The sequence below is a fragment of the Melospiza melodia genome, chromosome 15 (genome assembly GCF_035770615.1).
Source record: "Melospiza melodia melodia isolate bMelMel2 chromosome 15, bMelMel2.pri, whole genome shotgun sequence".
Classification (NCBI taxonomy): Eukaryota; Metazoa; Chordata; class Aves; order Passeriformes; family Passerellidae; genus Melospiza; species Melospiza melodia.
The window spans coordinates 10,100,889-10,123,537 of NC_086208.1; the positions used below are offsets into that span (position 1 = coordinate 10,100,889).

General features: G+C 40.4%; 2 protein-coding genes and 2 long non-coding RNA genes across 7 annotated transcripts in view; 2 read left to right on the forward strand and 2 right to left on the reverse strand.

The window, feature by feature from the left end:
* Positions 1-456: 456 nt before the first annotated feature.
* Positions 457-3,478, reverse strand: LOC134425253 (uncharacterized). The gene is made up of 2 exons (XR_010029622.1): positions 3,235-3,478; positions 457-1,564 (listed from the first exon to the last, which is right to left on the reverse strand). It is a non-coding gene; the product is annotated as an uncharacterized LOC134425253 (long non-coding RNA).
* A 40-nt stretch (positions 3,479-3,518) lies between these two features.
* On the forward strand, positions 3,519-8,646 carry CTXN2 (cortexin 2). 2 transcript variants are annotated; one of them, XM_063169732.1, is made up of 2 exons: positions 3,519-3,610; positions 8,200-8,646. In XM_063169732.1, exon 2 carries the CDS (start codon positions 8,257-8,259, stop codon positions 8,500-8,502), a length of 246 nt encoding a protein of 81 aa, XP_063025802.1. In that variant the 5' UTR covers positions 3,519-3,610; positions 8,200-8,256; the 3' UTR covers positions 8,503-8,646. The 2 variants fall into 2 exon arrangements, with proteins under 2 accessions (XP_063025802.1, XP_063025804.1); XM_063169734.1 differs by lacking the exon at positions 3,519-3,610 and adding an exon at positions 3,756-6,196.
* Positions 8,647-9,243: 597 nt separating this feature from the next.
* Positions 9,244-17,529, reverse strand: LOC134425254 (uncharacterized). Its single transcript, XR_010029623.1, has 4 exons — positions 17,368-17,529; positions 15,573-15,663; positions 13,240-13,282; positions 9,244-9,256 (listed from the first exon to the last, which is right to left on the reverse strand). It is a non-coding gene; the product is annotated as an uncharacterized LOC134425254 (long non-coding RNA).
* Positions 10,604-22,649, forward strand: part of SLC12A1 (solute carrier family 12 member 1) — a 44,221-nt gene continuing 32,175 nt past the window's right edge. Inside the window, exons 1-5 of one of the 3 annotated variants that reach the window (XM_063169731.1) lie at positions 10,604-10,721; positions 12,514-13,111; positions 17,502-17,636; positions 17,836-17,911; positions 21,927-22,022. In XM_063169731.1, the coding sequence (XP_063025801.1) occupies positions 12,701-13,111; positions 17,502-17,636; positions 17,836-17,911; positions 21,927-22,022 (718 nt within the window). In that variant the 5' untranslated portion in view covers positions 10,604-10,721; positions 12,514-12,700. The other 2 variants (XM_063169729.1, XM_063169730.1) reach the window with 2 other exon arrangements.

A 22,649-nucleotide genomic window follows, 5' to 3' on the forward strand; every position in this document is an offset into this window, starting at 1 on the left:
CCGTGCTGCAGGTCTGGAGGGAACTCACCCTTCCCTTTGCCCTGTCCCAGCTGGCCGGGGTGCAGAGCTGGAGATGCACCGGGGGCCCTTCGCCTCCTCATGGACGAACTCTCCCGTCCCACCCACACAAGGTGGCACTGTTGGTTTTCACTGTATTCATGCACACTTCCACCTTCCCCAACACTGGCACTGACTGGATTCAAATGGGATGATTTTCAACCTTCTTCTGAATCCCTACACTTTTCCTAATTGAAATGGACCTAGTCAGACGTTTAACATGGGGAGACTGCTCTGTAGGACTTGTTTTTCAGCCCCATTCCCAGCAGTCACCAAAGCAGTGCCCTACAGACTCACAGGGCCGGAGACTCTGTGTTGCTGGTAAAGTCAGAGTCTAGTAAAAGTACAAATAGGGATTTGAACAAGAACAAATAGAGATTCAGACCTTTTAAGACTATGTAAAAAAAACATGGTAGAATAGATATTTATTCTTTTAAAAATGCTAAATACCTTGAATTAAAATACATTAAATAATTCCAAGTTGCAACTGTGATCAATACATAAATTAATATATAATCCACCTGCTTTTGCTGTGTGCTTATATTACTGCTTTTATCTCCCTTATATACTATTGCTTCCTGATTATGCATATTCTCAAAAAACTTGCTTAAATTTGCTTGGGAGGGGAGTTTCAACTTGATCCATTTTTTCTGTGCACAATATTCTTCCTTGACTCTACCCACTTCAGCCCATTTAAAATTTCTAGCAATTGAAGGGAGAGTTTGCTTGCAAACGAACATGCAAAGAGCTGTTTAAAGCTAAGCTGAAAAGCAAGTTACAAGGGAGTTAGTTATCCCTCAAAACAGTTACATTTTCTTGACACCTACACCACTCAAGTGATCCTTAAACTTTAAAAGTATTGACCATATTGACCAGCTAATAGCTCTAAGACTTCCGCATTGCCTTTCACTCACTGGCACCTACTTGGCTTTAAGTGTCTTGCCCAACCTTACATTAGGCCAGTTGAATTTGCCAACTCAACATAACAAATTACTAGATCATTATGAAAATCTCTATTTGTGATCAAGGGCTCTCCTTTGAGGAAACACAGCACTCCCTAAATAAGGATCAAATCAACAGCAAATATGATTGAAGTCAGATGAAAGTGAGAGTAACTGTCAGTTGAATACAAAAGATGGATCCTGATAAAGAAATTGAAAGCAAAGAGTAATGAATGCTCCCTTTATACATATATCCAGAATGATTCACATACACTGCTACCCATTTGCCTTACCAAAAAATCTTCTCCCATGCAAAAGAAAAACTTGTGATTTTCAAGTGAAAAAGAAATTAAATGTAGAAAAATATTGTTATCCCATCACTTTTCAATTTTAAAATACACCATCTTGAACAGAAAAACAGTGCTACTTGTCTGTTGACAACTGGTAGATGAAGGAGACTCATGCCCTATTGCTGGCTGCCAGTTTCTTTTCCAGTTTCAATTCCAAAGTGGATCTTCAATATTTAAAGTCAGAAGTCTTCAGAATAGAACGTGAGTGTCACATTCCTAGAAATAAACACACAATTTCAGCAACTTCTGCCAAGCCAGAGTACAAGAGGGACAATTATTTCAGTGTTAAAAAAAAATTCTTCAAGTTCAATCCTCTAAGAATAACAAGACAAAAGGATAATGTATCAATAAGGAGTAATATCCCACAAGTAAACCTTTTCCAGGAAAATGGTAGTGAAAGGCCCAGCATCCATGCCTAAATTCTGGCAGAAGAGGCAAGAAGCACCCCCTCAGAATGTGTTTCTATTGTCAATGCTGTCCCTCATTCCCAGCCACAACACTCAGAGTGGTCCTGGCTACGCCCCAAGTCATATTTCCAATAAGGTTCTCCAAGTATATTAAAGCTCAGCAATTATTATGAATCCCTGGATTTCTGTCACTCTCCCTGAATTATACTAGGTTGAGGAGGCACTCTGAAATTCTGAGATCTTCTATTTGCTCCTCCCAAAATTTCAAACTACAGCTTTCAGTCTAGTGAGAGACCTTCATGGGGCCCCCAAGCAAATCAGGGACAGGGCTAAAAATGAAAACTAGAGCTTGTTAGGAACAGTAGGGGCTCTATATACATATTCAGAAAGCACAATCTTATACTATTTAAAACTATCTATTTATAAAGTCTTCATGGATCTTTAAATATGAGAGGCACTTCAAAAATTAGCTTGATTTACAGACATTGTTTATCACATGACTAATCATGGAGCATCAGAAAATCAAGCCAATAACCATTAGCAAGTACATAGTTAACTATCAGTTTAACCATTGGTTTTAACAGCAGGAGAAAGCTGTATTTTGACTCAGTGCTTGGAAGTTCACTGCAGTCACAGCAGAGGAATCAGGCATTAAAATGGCAGGCAAGGCAAAACCCTTTTTTTCCCCAGATCGTTTCAAGAAGAAGGCTTAACCTACCATAGTGTTATTGCATATAGCAAGAAACATGAGGAGTTTTTAAATTATTTTCCATAGAACCAAATCTGCTAGTAGGTCTACAGCAGTCCCATAAGTCTCATGATGCATGACAGTGTGATACAGTCCTGTGTCACTGACCCACGTGCATCCCTGCGGGGGCGTATTCACCCTGGTGATTTACACATATGGAATCACTATCATTTGAAACAGATTTGTGATTTATTAATGCAATATATACACATCCAGCTTTGGGAAAATGAATCTTCTTTCTTAATCCAACTTAAACACCTGCTGTTGTGGTAAATAGAAACATCATCTCTAATACACAACCAGCATCAGCTAAACATGGCTAATGAAAGGATATAAAACGAGCTCTATGCTTTAATCGCTATTACTATTAGAGCTGCTGGGAGGACCCGAGGCCACACTGCGGGCACAGCCTAAGAGGCTTTCGGCTCAGCACGGCGCACTCAGCCGAGCGTGTGAAACCCTGCCCGCTGCTTCAGGGCGAGCAGCGGCCCCGCGCGCCCAGCGCGGCTCCACAGGTCCCGCTCGGCGCCGGCGGCGGGGCTGCGCCTCTCGGCGGTACCGGGGCCGGCAGGGATGCAGCCCCTCCTGCGGGTACCGCAGCCCCGTTCTCCAGCACTGCAGAGACCACCCGGCCCTCGAGGCCCCGGTGGCCGGCCTGGGCGGCGGCAGCGGAGCGGAGGAGGGAGGGCTGCTCCCGCCGCGCTCCGCAGCGGCCCCGGCCCGGCCCTTACCGATGCACCGCACGTAGTGTTTTGCAGGAAGTTTCCACGCTCCTGGGTTTAATCCGTGGAAAGCGGGGCTGGAGAGGAGCGCGGCTGAATAGCGATGGAAAGGGGCGGGCGAAGAGGTGGAGGAGGAGGCGGCAGCACCAGCGGCCGTGTTTAATTTTTTAATTAGGGCGGTTTGAGCATCTCCCGGCGGGGTCGCATCGCCGGGCGGCGAGGGGAGCCCGGGCGAGCTGCCCCCGCCGCCCGGGAGCGGGGCACCCGGGACCCCCCCGTGCCGTCGGGACTCCAGCCTGGACTTTGCAGAGCCGGCGCGGCGGGCCGGAGGCGCGGCCAGCTCCGCGCTCCGCCACCATGGGCAGCGCGGGCGCGCAGGACAAGGGTTCGTAGCGGGCGGCGCGGCGGGGCCGGCGGGCGGGGCGCGGGGCTGACCTTGCGGGGCCGCCCGGCCCGGCCCGGCCGCGCTCCGGCGGGGCAGGAGGGACGGAGGGAGGCGGCGGGGGGAGCAGGGCAGGGTAAGCGCCGAAATCTGCCTTCCCCCGGGGCAGCGCGGCCGCTGAAAGCGAAGGCTGGGCGCGCCATCCATCCTACAGCAACAATTGCTTTGCAGGTGCTCGGCCTGTCTCAGCCTGCATCCCCGGGGAAGCAGGCAACACTTTTCCACATTCCCAAGTTAAGGATGATGCTAGTAAACGTTTCATTTTCCTGCATCTCTATATTACTCAAATCTAGACCACGTATCTGAATTCACAGCACAGAAGCTCTCATCAAATGAAGAATCCAGGCTCATATATTTGCTACAGATAAAATCTCATTTTGGCAATTCATTCCCTGTCGGAAGGCTGGAAGTGTCACAGCTCGGCTGCTGCTTCTTTGCAGGGGAATGCTGTTTATGTGGAAAAGTGTTGCTTGCACCCAGACATGCTGCAAAAACACTGTGTGGGGCTCTCTTTGCAGAGCTGCAAGCCATTCATTTGCTGAGCTTCCATGCCACGGCTTTCCTACCTTTCCTACCTCCCTGAATGTCTCAGAACCCATACCCTGAAGATACAGTGCTCTCCCCAGCAATTTAGAGAATACAGGCATGCAGTCAGCACATGAGTATGACAAGTCAGCTGTGTGGTCACAGTGCTCCTTTTGCAGCATTTCTGCACGTGTTATTAACTCAGGTAGCTCAGACTCTTCAGAGAATTTCATATTCATGCTGATTTATATTTCTAGTCTATTTTATAGGACTTGTTAATTGTTAATACTAATTTTTTCTTACCACCTTCTATGACCAATTTCTGTAATAGCATTTCTGGAATACAGTTTTGTTTCCCTGAACAGATAGCTAAGGGCAAATGAGGCGCTTCCAAAGCTCCCAGAGAATGCTTGTTTATATGTCCCTTTCCAAGTTAGGTCTGCTGTTATTCAAGCACAAGCTCAGGACTGAAGCTATTTAAAGTACTTTCAGAATAACCACATCCATGAACAAGCAAGCAGTTGGGCTGTAGACATCCAAGAAGAGAACAGATGGCCACTAATGTGGTCAATTTTGTTCCAAAGTGTCATTTAGGAAGTGAGGTTTTAGGCACCTGAGGCTTAGTCATGCCAAGAGGATGAATATTCCCAGCTTGAGATGGTGTAAAGATACCAGTTTCCTGAGTACTGAGCCACTAGAAAAAAAATCCTGTAGGGGGTTCTTTGAGAGAAGGACTGAAACCCAGAACCCCAGGATGATTATCCTGGTTATTTTCTTGATCTTCTCAAGTCTCTGTAAACCTGAGAGTAAAGGCTAGGTCTGGAAAAAATGACACCCTGTCCCCCCAAACCACCAAATAGCTGAGGCTGGGATCTTCACACCAAACACTGGTAGAATTGAGGTGGTGATTCTGCTAGAATAAGAATTTCAACATCTTCCTTCCAGCTGCCTCACAATACATAGTGCCCATGGTGTTTCCCTTCATCCCCCCATAGGTGCAGCCAGCACCCCCAGCTCATACCTCTGTTTTTCTCAGCTCAATATTAAGCTGTTTTCCTCATTCCTATTTTCTTGAGGATTCAGATTGTTTCTTCTGGCCTCAGAAGGACTTCCAGTGGCCTTTTATTTCACAGCAGGATGTTAAATTAAGGAGCTTTTCTTTTTGCCAGTGTCTATATGGGTAATGAATCAAAGGAGAAGAATTCTCACCTGTAAAAAAAAAGATCAAGCTCTGTCTAGGGCTAGCCCCCACAAAATGGCTTTGCAGATTATAAATGATACAATGCCTGTCCCCACGATGCTGTCCTAAAGGCTATCTTGGAGGATTTTGGGATCCAGGCCAGGTTAGTTAGCATTCAGAGTCTTCTGACTCAGGACTTTGACAGATACACTGCAGCAAATGAAAAGGTGTCTGACTGACTGGGAGAGGACATCTAACCTGTGTGCAGCACTGAAATGTGAAAGCAACAAAAGGTACTCAAGGTGCCACGGGTTTGGGGATAAATAATTTGAACAAAATTTCCTGTGAACTTTAAGTCTTCAATTACAGTTTCTGAAATTCAGGACAAGGAACAGAAGAACACAAAGCTGCACATTAGAGTTTCCCAGAACCAATCCCCCCCAGGCAAAATACACAGTTTTCTCATGCAGCTTTTTCAGGCAAACTATTGTTAAATAAGACTAAGACATCAATTTCTCCACATTTCAGCATCAATCAAGCTTTGCACAGAGATTTGTCCCATAATGTCTCCTGACAAGCACATAATGTACAAACAAATCTCATCTAATTCCAGTGTGTAAGCTGCAAAATTACTAGGACTGGAAGTCATATTCTTGGAAAATTACTTTGTGGTGAAGTAATGTTATGTCAAACACAAACCTATTTGTCTGGACTCAGCTCAAATTCAGGGTTCTCCATGGCCAGCCTACCACTGACGTTCTTCTCAACATCTTTCAAGAGAGCAACTGGGATTTTTGGGTCTGGCTTTTCCAACCAGTGACTAGGTATAATTTTCCTGTATAAACCTTTGTAATTTTTATAACCCATTACTCTAGAACTTCTGGAAAGTATTTTTTTTCCTTGACTGGCTTTTGCTCAAATCAACTGACTTCTAACATAAATTTGTGGTATTGAACTTTCTGTAATTTTTTTTCCTGCAGAAGGTCAAATTAATTAGAAAAATTGGAAGTATGCCAAATGAAAATTCATATAGCAGGTGGGCTTTACCTATGATATATTTTCAGAAAATAAATATTGGTTGTTGACATTATTTCTAATTCCTATAGGCTGTATCTGGATCTTGCTTCCAGCTTAACAGGAATTGAAACAGCATGACTCAAAGAGCAGAATATTATTCAAAACAAGGAAATATCTCATACAAAGGTCTACAGAATAAACAGAACATTGGTTGTTATGCTCTGGTAAATTTGTAAAGATTAACAGGAAACATTTAATATCTACTATACTGAGCTTTATTGGAAAAAAAAAAGACATACTTGTGTTTTGCCCTTTTGCTCTTTGTTCTAAAATTTTTGTTCTTTAGGATAACAGTCAAAAAACCCACAAATTTTGAAGTGAGAAAGGAGACACCAAACAAGATAAAAGTTCTGTCCATTTCTGTCTGCTCAGGAATACCAAAAGTTATTTTTACTTTTTCTGCTGTTTTTACCTGTAGACTGACTCAGAGTATGGCTCCTCTCAGCCATGGCTGCGGTACAGAGCACAGACACTGGAACTCCCTTTAACCTGGCTGAGCAGTGCAGGCACCTGAAGCAGTGTACCATGGCAGCACAGAGCTCTGAGTGGCCTAATTACTCTGCCAAGAAATAAATGGATACTGGCAATTCCCTGGGGAAAAAGAGGTTGAATTGTTAATAAAAAGAGTTTCCCCTGAGGCACATTTGTTAAATAGGTGTTAGCAAGAGCCAGAAAGCCTCCAGTTCTAACCGTACAATAAAAATGTCTTTGTCCTTTGGCACTTTTGATGTCCCGGCCTTCCAATTCTCCCACTGTCTACAGATACAAAAGAAAGATGTGATTGCAATATCTGATGGAAAACATGAAATAAAGCAAATTATCCTCACCCCCAACTAAAATCTATAGGTAAAATCACCTTAAAAAGACAAATACAGGAAGTTTCTCCTTTCTGGAAACATGCAGAGCTCTCCTGGCAGCAGTGGGGTGGAGTTGCCTGAGCATCCAGCTTCTCTAGGACACACGTCAGGGTCAGCCCCCGAGGAGCAGGAGCACATCTCCTGTTTACTGTGCCTGTGAAAATGGCAGGGTATGTATGGGGAAGACCAAGGAGAAGAAACAAATGAAAGCAAGATTTAGGGGAAGGGAATTTAATTCTGTTATCTCTTCTTCCACCAATCTTTACTCATACACAAGAATGGACGGGTATAGAGAAAGGTGAAGGGATTTTAGCAATCTGCTCACTTTCTTACAAACTCAAAATACACCCAGCATTTTTTTCTGAAACTGGACCCCAAGATTTCAGACTGTGCACACACAGTCTTTTATTTCACAAGTTGGATCTATCTACGTAGACTCTGAGCTGAATCAAATGAGTAAAATCCACACTGTTTAGCTCAAATTGCCTTGGAGGTCAATGCAAGTTTAAGTAGTTTAAGCACACAGATGTAAAGTCATTTCAGAAGCATACTGGCTTTCTGCATGTGGAAACCTTAGAGAGTTTTGCCAAATCACAATCTGTAGAGTTGTGCCCAGTCTGACAAAATGCTGTTTTTGCAACAACTGAAATTTCTGTTTTGAGGAGACAGAAAGCAGGAAAATTGTGAGTCTGCTGTCTCAAAACAGAGGCCAGTAAGTGAATGGTGTGTAGAGGCTAATAGTTGCAATTTTATCACATTAATTTATATGTGAAAAAACAACAGGACACTTCTAAAATCCAAGCTGGTTTTCATTTTCAAATGTTCATATGTTACAGCTCAGATGCATGCACCCCATTTAGAGCTAACCATACTGATTTGATATTTCTATGCAGGCAAAGAAGCAATAGAGGTGAAAATCCCACAGAGCCACCAGGATGTGATGCCCAAGGATGAGCAGTAATTACTGCAGCAACACTTCAGCCAGTATGAGTGTCAATGAAATGTCTGCCTTCCCTCTGACTTTAGAACAAAAAACTGGCTTTGCCTTTGTGGGGATTTTGTGTGTTTTCTTGGGACTTCTAATTATCAGATGCTTCAAAATCTTACTAGACCCCTACAGCAGTATGCCTTCTTCCACGTGGGAAGATGAAGTTGAGGGGTTGGATAAAGGAACATTTGAATATGCTCTTGCATGAAAACTCACAGAATATCCTGCCTTAAATTTGATGTTGATTTCATTTTGGAAACCAACTGTTGTTACATTTGTTATACATACCTGCATTTTGGAGATATGTTGGTGGCATCCATTTTGTTAAATAAATATTTGTTGCAACTCAAAAGGTACTTCATGTTGCTTTTATTTGATCAACAGTGGAATGGTAGATAAAAAATGGCTAACAGCAAAAAAATACCAAAAAATCACTAGAAAGTTACCATGGCCAGTATTTAAAGGATCAGATGAAATCTGGCTCTTCAGAGGAGGATCTCACATCTACTGTGTCTCATGACAGGATGAAGAAAAAGACAGGCTCATGAATGGTGAATGTTTAAGTGGTAGCCCCCTGCCCTCCTCATTCAACACAATTTTCTGAAACTCAGTGTCTGTACATGTACACTGAGGATACAAAAGTGGAGGACAACAAATGGTTGTGGCTTAGATGAGGTGTCTGTCCATGTTTGTATTCCACTTGGTTATGGAATATGATTCACTTTAAAGTGGAAGTTAAACTGTCTGGTTAGCAGCTCCCAGCAGTAATTACACCACCCTGGCAAGGCCAAAGCAGACACAATCATGCTGGTTACCCATTTTTACCCAGCCCTCAAGGAGGGATGGGGTCCAGAGCTCTGTACACTCCAACACTCTCCACAGCTGCTTCTCCTCCTTGTGCTCCAGCAGTTGTGCACAGTGTAGGATCTGGACTGTTACTGATGAACTGGTCATGGGACATCCTATCAAAGCAGAAGTGGAAGAGCAAAAGCAGAGATTCAAATCTGGATATTCAAGGTCACCCTCATACACACAGCTGTTTAGCAAGCGTGACAGTACTTGACAGAAATTCAATTCCGTTTTTAAGAAGGCTGGCGTTAGAATTTTAGGCACTGTCACTTTTGCTAAACAGATCTGTTTGCAATGAGGAGCTAAGACAAGGAGATCAGTTACAGCAGTTGTTTTCTTTTTCCTGTATTCTGAAAAATACATGTTATTCCTTTTGCCCTATATCCTAGGCAGAGGCAGACAGTGGAACAGCAGAGCTCAAGTGCCATTTGGAACACAAAATACTCGATTGTACAGAGAAGAACATTAATCTCCTGTCTGAAAAATACAAGAGATGAACAGCCAATATTAATCTACACTGGTGCATTTAAATTACAAAACATAAACAATTTTTTGAATGTAAGGGCTTTCAACTACTTCAGATTATACACAAGAAAAAATTCCAGACCCTCAGAGACTCAGTATATTGCATTTATCCTAGTTAATTTAGCCATAAAATCCAAGGTAGACATCAGTACAATGATTCATGTGATCTGTTATTGCTGGATAGGATCATCCACTGCAGAGACCTGACACTGCCATTCTTTTTATGTACATCTAATCAGCACAGCTGAGCTCTGGGCTGTCAGGTTAGAGTGCTGAAGGTACTTAAGCTATCTGGGTTAAATATAGTTCAGTTATCTCTAAACTACACAGCAAACACTGCAAATATATCCAAAGAACCCCAATATTGTCTTACTATTTTTGTTCTTGACCCAATCTATTGCTGGAAGCAAATTATCTAATTCCCTTCTAATCACAAAGCTTCATAATTTCCTGCCTGCTCTTTTCTTCATTCCAAAAAGACTAGGAACTCAGCCTTCCCAGACACAATACAGAGAACATAATTTTTCAAAGGCTTATTGAACATACAGAGTAAAACTTTTAATAGGGTCAGGAGTAAATGGTTTAGAACTGCATGTAGGACAAGAGGACCCCAAAAGAATGATCCCACTGACTTCACTGAATCTTCTGCATAAGCACTGAGCAGATCCTGTCCTAACTCCTGTTATCTGCATGACTATATATGCAGGACTGAAAGATAGAGTATGATCTGTGCAGAATCAGGCATAGTGGGGAGGGAAATGGAGATAACAAAAGTATTTTCAGGCCCCCTCAGAAATTTCGCAATGCCATAAACCCAGTAATTGTAATGGATAGGTACATTTGCTGGTTAAAAGTTAACAAGCTAGAATGCCTTTCTAAAGCACCATCTAGAAATGTTTTGAAAGAGAGGGATTGGATGGCCTACTCAGTATATTAAACAGGAGAAAAATCTGGCCAATAAGGCAGAGTCTGCAATGCCTCAAAGAGAGGGTCGCACTATATGCATGAATAAAAGAGGCAGATTGTCCTTCCCTAAAAACACAGGACTGCATGGTAAGTTGAATTACCCTGAATAAGGCAGACTTCATTATATATGCATAATGCTGGAAAACTAAACACAAAGTTAATGACAAATAACAGTTCAGAGCTCTCTGGAAATACATTGCGAAAACCTAAGTATTATTTTCAAGAACAGCAGAAAGGTAAGAGATTTTACTTTTCCTAGCAAAACAATAATATGGTAATAAGACAATGAAATGACAGAATCATTTTACTTGGTAGCAAATGTTTCATTGTCATCAAAGAATCAGAATTTCATTCAGTCACAGAGATGGAAACAAATATTTTCACTGACCTCAGTGACAGAGGATTTGTCTTTGCTCCTTCATGCCTGAAGATGAAACGCTTCCTTGCAACTTTAAAAGGCTGAAGGAAGGAGAATACTATGATCATAAATGTGTAATAATAATAATAACAATAACAATACAAAGCCAGTAGAAGTAAAATAAACTAAATAAATGTAATATGTTGCTGTGAGGCTTATACAACATTAAGCAGGAAAACTAACATAAATATGAGGAGTGACAAAGTGGAGTCTTAGCAGAGAGGTGACAGCAGAATATTACCTATAGCTGATGGAAGAAATAAGAAAATATGCTTTAGCTGTAACTCATACTGAAGATGGAAGATATCTTATTATCAGCTCTTCAAATTATAATTTGGATATGTGATTTTAGAGAAAATTTACGGTGCTAAGCTATAAATATTGATGTCGTATTTTATCTTTCTGTGCCAAAGGTCCAAGTCATTGAGAAATTTAAATTGAAAAATTCTTACCAGTTCATCTAGTCCAACCTCTTGCAAAAATATGGAACTTTAAAAAAATGTCTGCAGTGGGCCTATTTATCCAGATTTTCAGATCATATATTTGTTTATAAGATACATTTTGTTTCTAAAACTTTCTGCTTTTACAAATGCTTTCAAAGTTTCAATGTCTAAGCATGCTCTGGTTTTGAACAAGCTGGGCTCCTCCTGAATTATACAGGTCTATACAATCACATTCCCTAATCTCCTTAGAAATATGTTTCAAGACAAATGATTGCCATCATTTCAATAGCTCATTTCAGAGCTTTCTAAGCCATACTTTAAATTGCTGCAAAGGTACTTAACCCACTAAAGGCCTTAAATATACATACCCTTTCTTCTCTTGGAGTTTTTGTTTGCTTCTGTATTTTCATTGAGGAGAACTGTGTGGGAAAGGGGAGGTGAGAAGCAGATTATACAGCTGTGTGTTCACCTCTCCACGGGCTGCCACTCAGGGGGACCTAGACAGGCCAGAGGAATGGGCCAGCAGGAATCTCATGACATTCAACAAGGACAAATGCAAATCCTGTACCTCAAACAGATTTTAACATTTGCACCATGCAGGGAGCAACCCTCCTGGAAGGGACTGGGGGAGCAGGCTACAGAGGAGTGAGCCCCACACTATCCATGTGTTAATAGAATGATCATGTTCCAAGCCTGTGTACATGGATTCTCACCATGCCACCCTGCTCTTTCATGGGTTTTCATAAAACAGATTGAAACTAGAGGTGTTCTTGGCCCATTTACAGCTCAGGCCTTTACCTCCTCTGGAGCTTGTACCAAAATACTGCTGGTTTGGTTAGAGGGTCAACTGCATCCATCACAGATGGAATATCTCCACAAGCTCTGTGTTGGCTTCAACTATGTTTTTACTCAACAAGTCATAGGATGACAGTCTCAGGGATACATGGTGAGAGCTTGTGGTGGAAAACTTATCTAACCATGCAAGATAATAGAAATAGTTTATTTGTATCTTTTATAGCAGTAAACCTGCAGCCAACATCAGGAAGACTGCTTAGAGATTCAAGAGAAAATTCCCAGCCCTTCATTATTTGAGAAGCAAAGGTCTGATATGCAACAGCACTAAACCTTTGCTGTATCTGCAACTGTGTGGCTGCAGCCACAGAAGAGTCAGGGATCAGTGACCTAAGTCTGTGGCACCCCTGAAGATGTCAATGAACAACGCACCAAACGTTTTCTTGGATCCAAACGCAAACCGCTTTCAAGTGAACATCATTGATGAAGACCATGACAACAATGAAACAACCCAAGAGGATGTGGGCTCTGACCCACCACATTATGAAGAAACATCTTTTACTGATGAAACACACAACAGACTAAGAATCAGTTACAGACCAGGAAAAAGAGAATTATATGACAATTTCCGTCAAAATGGGGAGAAAACAGAAGCTAGCTTACACCCCTATGATACTCACAGTAAAATGTATTATCTACAAACTTTTGGCCATAACACAATGGACCCAGTTCCCAAAATTGATTATTATAGAAACACTGGCAGCGTCAGTGGGAATAAGCTCAACAGACCAAGCTTATTAGAAATTCATGAACAACTGGCAAAGGTAAGTGAAAAGGAAAGATATAATTTTTCTTTATTCCATTTCCAGACTGTTAATTCTGTTTATTAATAAGAGAAAGTCCTTAAATTCATGGACCTTGCCCAAGAGAAGAAGTGCAAGTAACTACTTACCATATTTCCTTTGCTAGCTGCGGTTCGTTCTCTGCTCTGTACCCTGCTCAAAGAAAAGATTTTTATTAAAAGGTATTTGTAATGTACTTGATAAGCAGAAACACATAGCTTAATCTTGTCTAAAAATATGGATCTACCAAATCTCTTCTGTTTCACATAAGAGTTAGGATGGCAGATGGTGAATGTCAATTCATACTTTAACCAAGCTACACAATTCACACTTACTCTAAACTTGAATTTTACATCAATGCATACTAATTTTGACAGATTCCTCCATTTTACTCATTAACCAATATAAGCATTGTAAAAAAAATTATGTGAAACAAATGCAATTTCAGTGAATCAGATATCCAGAGCACTACCTGCTTGTTGCTGTGACAAATCCAAACAGAAAGAAGGAATCAAGAGCAAGGGTGTTGAGGGATAGCAGACAACGCTTCTCAGGTGCTGATTCAGTGAAAAAAATTTGAGGTTAATATAGGTTAATATGCACTTATCAGGGCAGGGCTGGAAGGAGAAATAACATTGCTACAGTTAAACTGAGACTAAAAGTGTCAATATGCAGCAAAACCTCCTGTTCTTTTTTTGAGTTAGACAATTGTGAAATGAGAAAACTTGAGCAAAAGCAAGCTCTCATCCCCATTGTGCTCAGTTCTTCATACTTTTGAGGTCTGAATACTGGTTTTTGAATGCTTGCCCATATCTTGTTCAGACTTCTGCTCTCTGGCGATTCCTCTTTCCTATGGAGGTTAATATAAAGTAATGAAATCAAGAAAAAATATAGACATTAGTAAATCAGGACCTGATTCTTTAGGATCTTATTAGGGCATTTCCCTAGTTTTGGCCTGACTTACTCAAATTAAGCTGTCCATACCTGTGTAAAATGGCTTAAAAGGACAAACATTTTCAAAGATGAAAACAAAGCGGATACAAAAAGGGGAACATAGCAATTTAGTATCCCTACTCATTTGCAGATGTACAAACTGCTACTGAAAGGACTAAACACATTTCCATGCTCAGAAGAAATATCCTCTTATAGAAATAATTTACTTATCTAGTGGCCAGATAGGAGTAAAATTGTATATTGGCTTTGAACATAATGCTGAATGAACATGTACTGAACATTAGCACATTAAAGGATTTTCAGTTTTGATGGTAACCAGAAAATTCTGGGGTTTTTACTGTTTTTTCTCTCAATAGTTTGTATATTTTAAACAAAAGATAATTTTTAGGGGTTTTTTTAAGGCTTCCTCTTAAAGATGATTAAAAAGAAGGCAGATTACACCACAAAGTAAAATGAAGAGAAAATTGTTTCACGTGTTGGGACTGTTAGAAAAAAAGAGAAAAAAGCATATCCTAACTTAAAGATTTCCAGACTTTTTTCCAGCATCCAGTATGCATCTTACAGAAAGATAATCTTATGTCTTTCAAAACAGGAAGGTGAATGTCATAGGTAATGGGATTTTTGTTACACTGGCAACCTGCTGTGCCCTTTTGTGGGTTGTGGCCCTGGTCTGGGAGCACAAGCACAGCTCTGGAACAAACGATGCCCCATTAGCATGGCTGGAGCCCATTCCTGCCTGTCCCATGATCTCACTTGGTGACCTTGGACAAATCACTTCTGTCTGCTGAGCTTTTGCTGAGGAATAAACAAGCACGAGGTCACCAAACAGGAGCTTAGTAGGAAGGGAAATTGAGCTGTGTGGGAAGGCAGAGCTGCTCTCAGGAGGCACAGGCTGTGCAGGCTCTGGATGGGGCTCCAGCCCTGGCAGGGAGGGAGGGGGTGCCACACTGAGCCTGGACAGGAGTCACAGTGATGGCCCAAGGTGCACTCCTGAAGCAGATGCTTTATTCCTTTTTTACTTAACCACTAAAGTCTGGGTTTACCACACCATACCCCAAGGCAATCCCACCCCCCTTGCCCCCGATTTGGAACTCAAGTTTTTGAAGACAACTGTTCTGTCAGAGCCTGTTGTGAGATTCTGATAAGAAGTGGCATATGTTTGACTTCAGATTGCTAAACATCACATAAGCATTCCCATTGTGCTTTGATGCTGGGCTTAACATCAGAAGATAAATATTAATATTTAATACATTTTTTAATATGTAATTTTTCAAATGTCAGAATGTAAGACAGGCTGAAAGGAACTTCAAATATCTAGTTTCTACACTGCTGGAGTCAAATGTGTGTCATCTTTTAGCAAGATGTGTCAGTTTTTGCACACATTAAGCCAATTAAATCCCTAAAAAATAGTCTAAGTGCTATTTCACAGCTGATGGCTGGTGATAATTACTTGGGCTTAATATTTACCCTACATAAAAAATAATCTAACCTTTCTTCCTCTTGGCTATTCTCCACACTTGTTATGGAGATTTGATGAGCTCATCATCTTTAGCCCCAGGAGAGATGAAGAATAAGCCATTCTGAAACAAGGAAAGGAAAATGTTTGGGTTAGGGTTTTTTGGGGGGATTTTTAAAGCAGAAACCTTTTTATTTTAGTAGCTTTTCAAAATGTTCTGTCACTCTTATTCCACATCCTTAATGCATGAGTAGCACAGGTACAGCTGCTTGGTAAATAACCAATCATTCACTAAAGCACACCAATTTAAAATGCATTTATGGAAGGTTTAAGGCCGTAATTTATGATAATGGCATAGAGAGCACAAATTAATTCAAACTACAGAGGAAACAACTTGTTTCAAGTACAAAGACCAAGCCCTTTTAATTTTTTGTCTTTGAAATTCTAACCACTGTAGCAAAAAGCCTGTCATATTATTCTGCTAATCTTCCTTCATTGACTTCAATCATTTACTGTATTTTGAGCAAACAGAGACATTATTATTTCAGAGTAAGAATTGTCAAAATTATCTAAGTATCTCAAAGGAGCTCAAAGTCACAGGCTTCCAACAGATCTTGTATTCCCACTCTTTGGGCCAGAAGGGCAACAGACACCAAGCTTAGCCCATGTCAAAACATATTATCCAGTCACTTATTTTTCATTTGTGAGCACAGTCTGGGATTTACTGTGTCAAAGGCATTCTAAAACCTTATATCATTTTGGCTAAAGCCTCCCTCCTTGAGAGCCAACTCCAGACATCTAAAAGACCAGCTGTATAAGAGGCATATACAGCTGGTCTTTATGTCTGTTTTGGGTTTGTGTGTTGGCTATTTTTAAATTTGTGGACAAAATATAGAAACAACCTTAAAGTTAACCAAGATTTAAAATCTCATGTTTCACAGAATCACAGATATCTTTCCTCCCTGACCTGCTAAGTTAATCTGAAAATCTCTTCATCACCTACCAAAGCCTAAAAGCATCTTGATTCCTCACCAGGAGTGGTACCCACTCCTGACTCTCTGCCAGACTATGGCAATGTGCAGGGTCCTTCCTGAAGGCCTTTGAGGAAGACCCACAAAAATCAGGCAATTGCTAACCTAATGCCAATTTCTCACAGAAACAGTGGGTGCTCTGAATAAAAAAATCAAATTAAATTAAAAGACAATTACAATAAGTACAAATCTCAGCACCCCGACCGATTCCTATTCAAGCTAAAAGAAATATATATAACATATCAAAGATTCTGAGGCAAGAGAGCTGAGGAGATAAAATACACATTTATATCTGTAATTGATGTGAACAATCTAAAATTCTGGGCTCCTCACTCTTGTTGCACCATAAATATGGCATTTCCTAATCCTATCTACTATGGTAACACCAACTGTGGCTAAGCCACAGAAAAGATTATTCAATTTCTACATTTCACTGGCATTTCTCTAATTGTTTTCAGGAATATGTTACCCATGTGCTGCTGCAGTTATGTTTGTACTTCATTCAATAGGAAACACTAGATTTCATCACAGAACTTAGCCAAGCTGCACTCAGTTAGGTCTCTTTTCACTGTTTGCAATTATCCCCATTTCTACACTTAGCATTATTCCTACACTGGTGCTAGAGCATGCAGAGGTCAACCACACGACCCTCATTATGTTAGACACTCTACAAACATGCCAACACAACATATATGTGGAATAGCTTACAATAAAACAGGTTAGTATCAGATCAGGTAATAATGTATTTACTCTGCTTAAGAGATTCTTTCATCTTCTCCCCTTGTCAGCAAGCCCACCTGCTGATGCCTGGTGTGAGCAGAATATTTCTCTCTACTCCAGTGACTGTAAAACAGGATCTATGGAATTCTTTTCTATCATGTCTTCCACTTCCTGGCCCAGAGATGTATTTGTTTTCTGTGTGATCCCTCAGAACATTGCTGTGAGCACCGGCTCCGTGGAGAGAGTGGCCAACGGAGAAAGCAGCGCTGGAGATGAGACAGCAGCCAGCAAGGAAGAAGAAAACAAAACAGGATTTGTCAAGTTCGGCTGGGTGAAGGGTGTGCTGGTGAGAAACTTACCTGCATTTCTTAAAAAAAAAAAAAAATTAAAATAAAATCAGTTCTGTTACACTTAAATCATTGAAGAATTAAGAGAGGGAGGCAGACTTCAGGGATGTTTGGGGTGAAATGCACTTTATCACCCTTCTGGTTTTCAACATTACTTTCAACCTTGAACTAATGCAGGAATTTTTCTTTAAAACCTAGGTAAGATGCATGCTTAATATTTGGGGTGTGATGCTCTTTATTCGACTTTCCTGGATTGTAGGTCAAGCAGGAATTGGTATGTATCTTATTTAATATAATTTTCAACAGTGAAAGGGATAAAGAGGATAAACTATACATGATCATGATTAATATATAATCTGAGATGTGCATTTGCATGTTGAACTCAATAATGTTTTCAAATGCTTGCCAGGGTAAAAGACATTAATCCTCCAAACTCTTGGAATTTTCCAGACTCACAGCCAAATTACTGCTTAGAGGCATAGATCTGTTAACTATGCATATGATCATCACATTTGAATATTTCTGAGCTTTAGTGAAATTTGTATTTAGATCCTGTAACAGATGTAAACTTTATGACTCGGGCCAATTTCTAATATGTGCGTACAGAGTTAACCTTTAAGAGTTCACACTTTGCTTATCTGTGAAACCCAAACCTTGTCATCTACATACTATAAACAACACTTCTTCACACTTCTCTGCCAAGATGAAAACAGAACTGGAAGGAGGTCTCATCTCATCAGGATTTTGTTATTTTTAACTACAGAACAGCACTTGATACTAGTGTACTATGAAAGACTAAGTTTTAAAAACTCTGCTACAGCTTTCATATAAATGAAATAAGCACATTTCATTGTATGCTGTATCTTTGCTTCATGATTGTGCAATTTAATTAATCCAAACTCTCCCTGGGAGACTGGGCCCCAAGGCCTCCATCCAGTATATTGCAGAGTGTTCAGTGAAACCAGTGAGAGAGGGAAGAGCTCCCAGCAGTGCAAGAGCAGCTCAGCAAGGTGCAATGTCCCACAGCTGGGTGCTACAGCTCCCTTTCCAGAGCTACTGCTCTGGGGAAGCACAGAAACCTGAGCTGCCATGGCAGTGTCCCTCTGTGAGCCTGATCATACAATTAGAGCAATGGGACTCTGATCTTTGACTGGCACCCAGATGTTTTAAAAACCAGCAAAGGCAGGACAGCAAATAGGCAGTTTGGATAATCACAGAATGGAAATATTCAGTTATATTAAGGGGTGTCAGCTCTGCTGGACTTGGATTAAAATCAGTGCTCAAAAGCAGATTGACTATACTATCATTTATGCCCTTGTCAATGGAAGTGAAATGAAACCTCTCCAAAATTTTCATGGTTGAAGTCTCATTTCTGATAAAAAGCAGTAACTTCATAGAAGTTCCACTTGAGCAAGACTGAGCTTTTAATAAAAAAATAACAATGAAACACTTATTAAGAAAAAAATCACAAACTTACAGAGACACAAATAGGAAAAGAAAAAACAACCCAGCAATAAAAGATCCAGAACTAAGCGGAAGAACTTTACTACTTCTGCTGTGCTCCATGCTTGGCTCCAGCACTGTGCCTGACAAAAGGGTGCTTTCTGATTTTATGATGCATACCAAATGAGCACATACAGCCCAGGGCACTCATAACTATATGCCTTGCCATGAAAATTCTGCATCTTAATATTGCCAAGACTTTGCTCTAGGGTTTCATGCAAAATTAGTTTTTAAGGGCAGTTTAGTAACTTATTGAGATCATCAAGAAGTATTACTTTGTTTTGAGGTGTGAGAATAGCCATGGGCAAGAGTAATTCATTTTGAAACAACTTACTTAGGAGCCATATGCCTGGATTTCAATCTAAACTTTAATCAGATTTTAACATTAATTTGCACCAACATCAGTTACAACTTTCCTGCTTTCATTTTTAATTTTACCACTTTAACTCATTGATAAGCAGGCTCTTCTTTCTTACAGTTTATTGCTCTGCTGTTGCTTTTTTAAATTGCTTGTGTTATGCAAGGGGGTTACTTTTACTTTTGAAAATGAGATGTCAAATTCCATCTGAATAATTTCTCAGTGCATTTTTGGAATGCCTTAAAAGCAGTAAGCTTTAAGTCCCCAGCCAAGCTGCTTAAGGAGAACAGTGATGGAAGCCCATCATCACCAAGGCTCAGGGATTTCACCGGGTACTGCTACTAACATGGAAATTAAATGAGACAGTTAAACCACCATCTGGGCACCATTTACATCCCCATCATTAGAGGGCCAAAGAGAGACAACCCAATTATTTTCATACCCTGATAGGCTGTCTTGGGCAAAGGCTCTTACAGGGGAGAAAATAGGATTCTGCAAGGTTCTCTGGCTATCATCAGCTAGGAAAAAAAAAGGGACAGAATTGTTCTGACAAGATTCCAGGTCCAAAACTAGTCTGCTATTTCCACCTAATACCTGAGGACTCTCTGAAATCTGTATTTTTACCTGGACATGGAATGGTTAGACAAAGGCAGGGAAAACCAAGTGTATGCTACCTGCAAATCTGGCACCAAATATTAGAATTATGTTACATTATATAACAATGATGTTTTGGTTGAGTCACTTCATTTTATCCACTTTTCTTCTTAAATGCTAAAATATTTTTTTAAAAATTATCATTAAAGCCTTCCCAAGAAGACGTTACTATCAGATTAGCAAAATATCTGACCCTACAATATCACGCACATGTTAAAAATAGGAATTGTGAAATGCAGTAGAACACCCTTGAAAAGTATCCTTAGGATGCACACAGCAAATAATTCTAAAACTGCTTTAAGAATTATGAGTCTAACTTACTCAATTTAAGAGTTAACAGCTCTTAAAGTCAGTCTCCTTCTCAGACACAAAATTTGCAAGGTTGAACAATATCCTTCATAGCACATCCTGCTCAATGGTAGCTGACCAAAAGGAATGACCATTTGGAATTTTTTATACAGACCTGCACATAAAACACTTTCATGACTACCTATAGTAAGAGCCCAGAAATCAGCAAGATAAACATGATTTATTAGAGGCTCAAATCACTTTAAATATGCTACACTATGTTATATATCATTTATAGCTCACACATTACATTGCTCTATCTTAAAGGATTGTGATAACATGACTGTAATTTAAGCAGCAAAGAACATTAATTCAGGGACTGGATGTCTATAACCATCCAGTATGAACAGAGCTCAGGAATCTGATCTGTAAGTCAGACGGTAGAAATACAGCAGATAAATCACTAAGTTTGTAGCACTTCTAGCTCAATGTCAATTGTAGGATCTAAGTTTCAATTTGGATGAGCCCTGGCCAATAAATACAGCTACAAGCAATGTATATTTTGCAGTTCCACAGTGAATGCCTATGTACCCTATGGAAACAAGACAGTTATTGCATAAGCCTCAGCAAGTTCAGATAAAACTAAGAACTGTTTCCACACTTGGCACCAGACTGTAATTATTTACTTTTTTCTCCTGGTTTTCTCCCTCCCTTCTCATAGACAGAAGTGAGAATAAAAGCAATAAAGTTGAGAGAAAAACATTATATTATTTCTTCACCTGACTTGAAACAAAAAGGAGATCTGGAACTACAAACTCCTCTAGGTAGTGCCAGAAATGTAACAGCAAAGGCTGCAATTGTACCTTGGGAGGTGCAGTTTGTACACGTTTTATTGGGCAGGTAGTTTAGCCCCAGAACATGTAATTCAAAGAGGATCTTTTGTGGGATCTTTATCCATGAGGTTTTCAAGATCCAGCTAGCCAAGGTCATCACTGATTTCATCCTGTGTTGGCAGTAGTTCTGCTATGACTGGGAGACTGAGCTACAAACTGTGAACCTATAGTCAGTCTTCCTCTGATTCAACATTTCATTAACTGATGAAAGACAACAGCATTGTCACAAACATTGTCACAAAAGTTCATGTGCCTCTCTCTTAATTTTAAACAGCCAGGATGTGTGTTAAAGGTAGATATAAGCATCCATGTCAAAGGATGCCTGTTTGTTTGTTTCCTCCATCCTTTGGAAATGATAAGAATTCCTGGACAGAGTACTCCTATCAGAAAGAATCATTGCTTGAAGAGTGATGGGAATAATTTACTATGGTGACACAGACTTCATGACAATGTCCTGCAAGCTGCAAGTGGTCCACAAACCATCTTTTCAGTTTACTGCTGTGATTCTGGCCTGAAAATTCAATTTAAAGAAAGAATGATTTGTAGGAAACATGGAACATGAGTAAAATATTTTATCTTCTTATTACCGACAGGTCTTGGAGTAATCATAATTCTTCTGGCCACGATGGTAACCTCAATTACTGGGTTGTCAACTTCTGCAATAGCAACTAATGGGTTTGTCCGTGGAGGTAAAAATCTTAGGGTTACTAATGCTTTCAAGCCCCAGAAGGTATTTATGTATTATTTTGGTGTGAGACAAACCAGAGGGACCATAAACCAAAGGGCACAGCTAGTGGAACTGGAAGGTAACAATTCTAGCCACCTCTCATCACAATTTCAGGCGTGTTTCAGCTGTCACTTCTAATAAAGCATGGCTTTCAGTTCAGTCTGAAAAGTACATTTCAGATGTTCCTGCCAACTGCTGAGCAAGGGATGGTTCTGGCTTTTCATGGAGTTCTTTCACCTTTCAGCCAGTCTTTCCTATTCAGAGCATTCCAGGTTGGACACTTCAACAAACAGAGCATGAGACATCTCTTCCTGTCATTTTGAAGACTGATGGAGATCAGTGGATATCTTCAGTTTATTGCCTTCTTTATAACCCTCCTTACCTTTCAGCCCCTCCTTGGAAGACAGGTAGATAATTCAGCTGTAAAAGTCCATGTCAGGTAATTTGTGAAACAAAGTTTTGGTGCATTTCAGAGCCTTTAAGTTTTAACTGGTCTGGTCTAAGCCCTGTGGAAAATGGAAAGTTCTTACTACATCCCTAAAGGAGAACAGGTACTGGAATACACTTGCATATACTTTCTTTTTCGGAT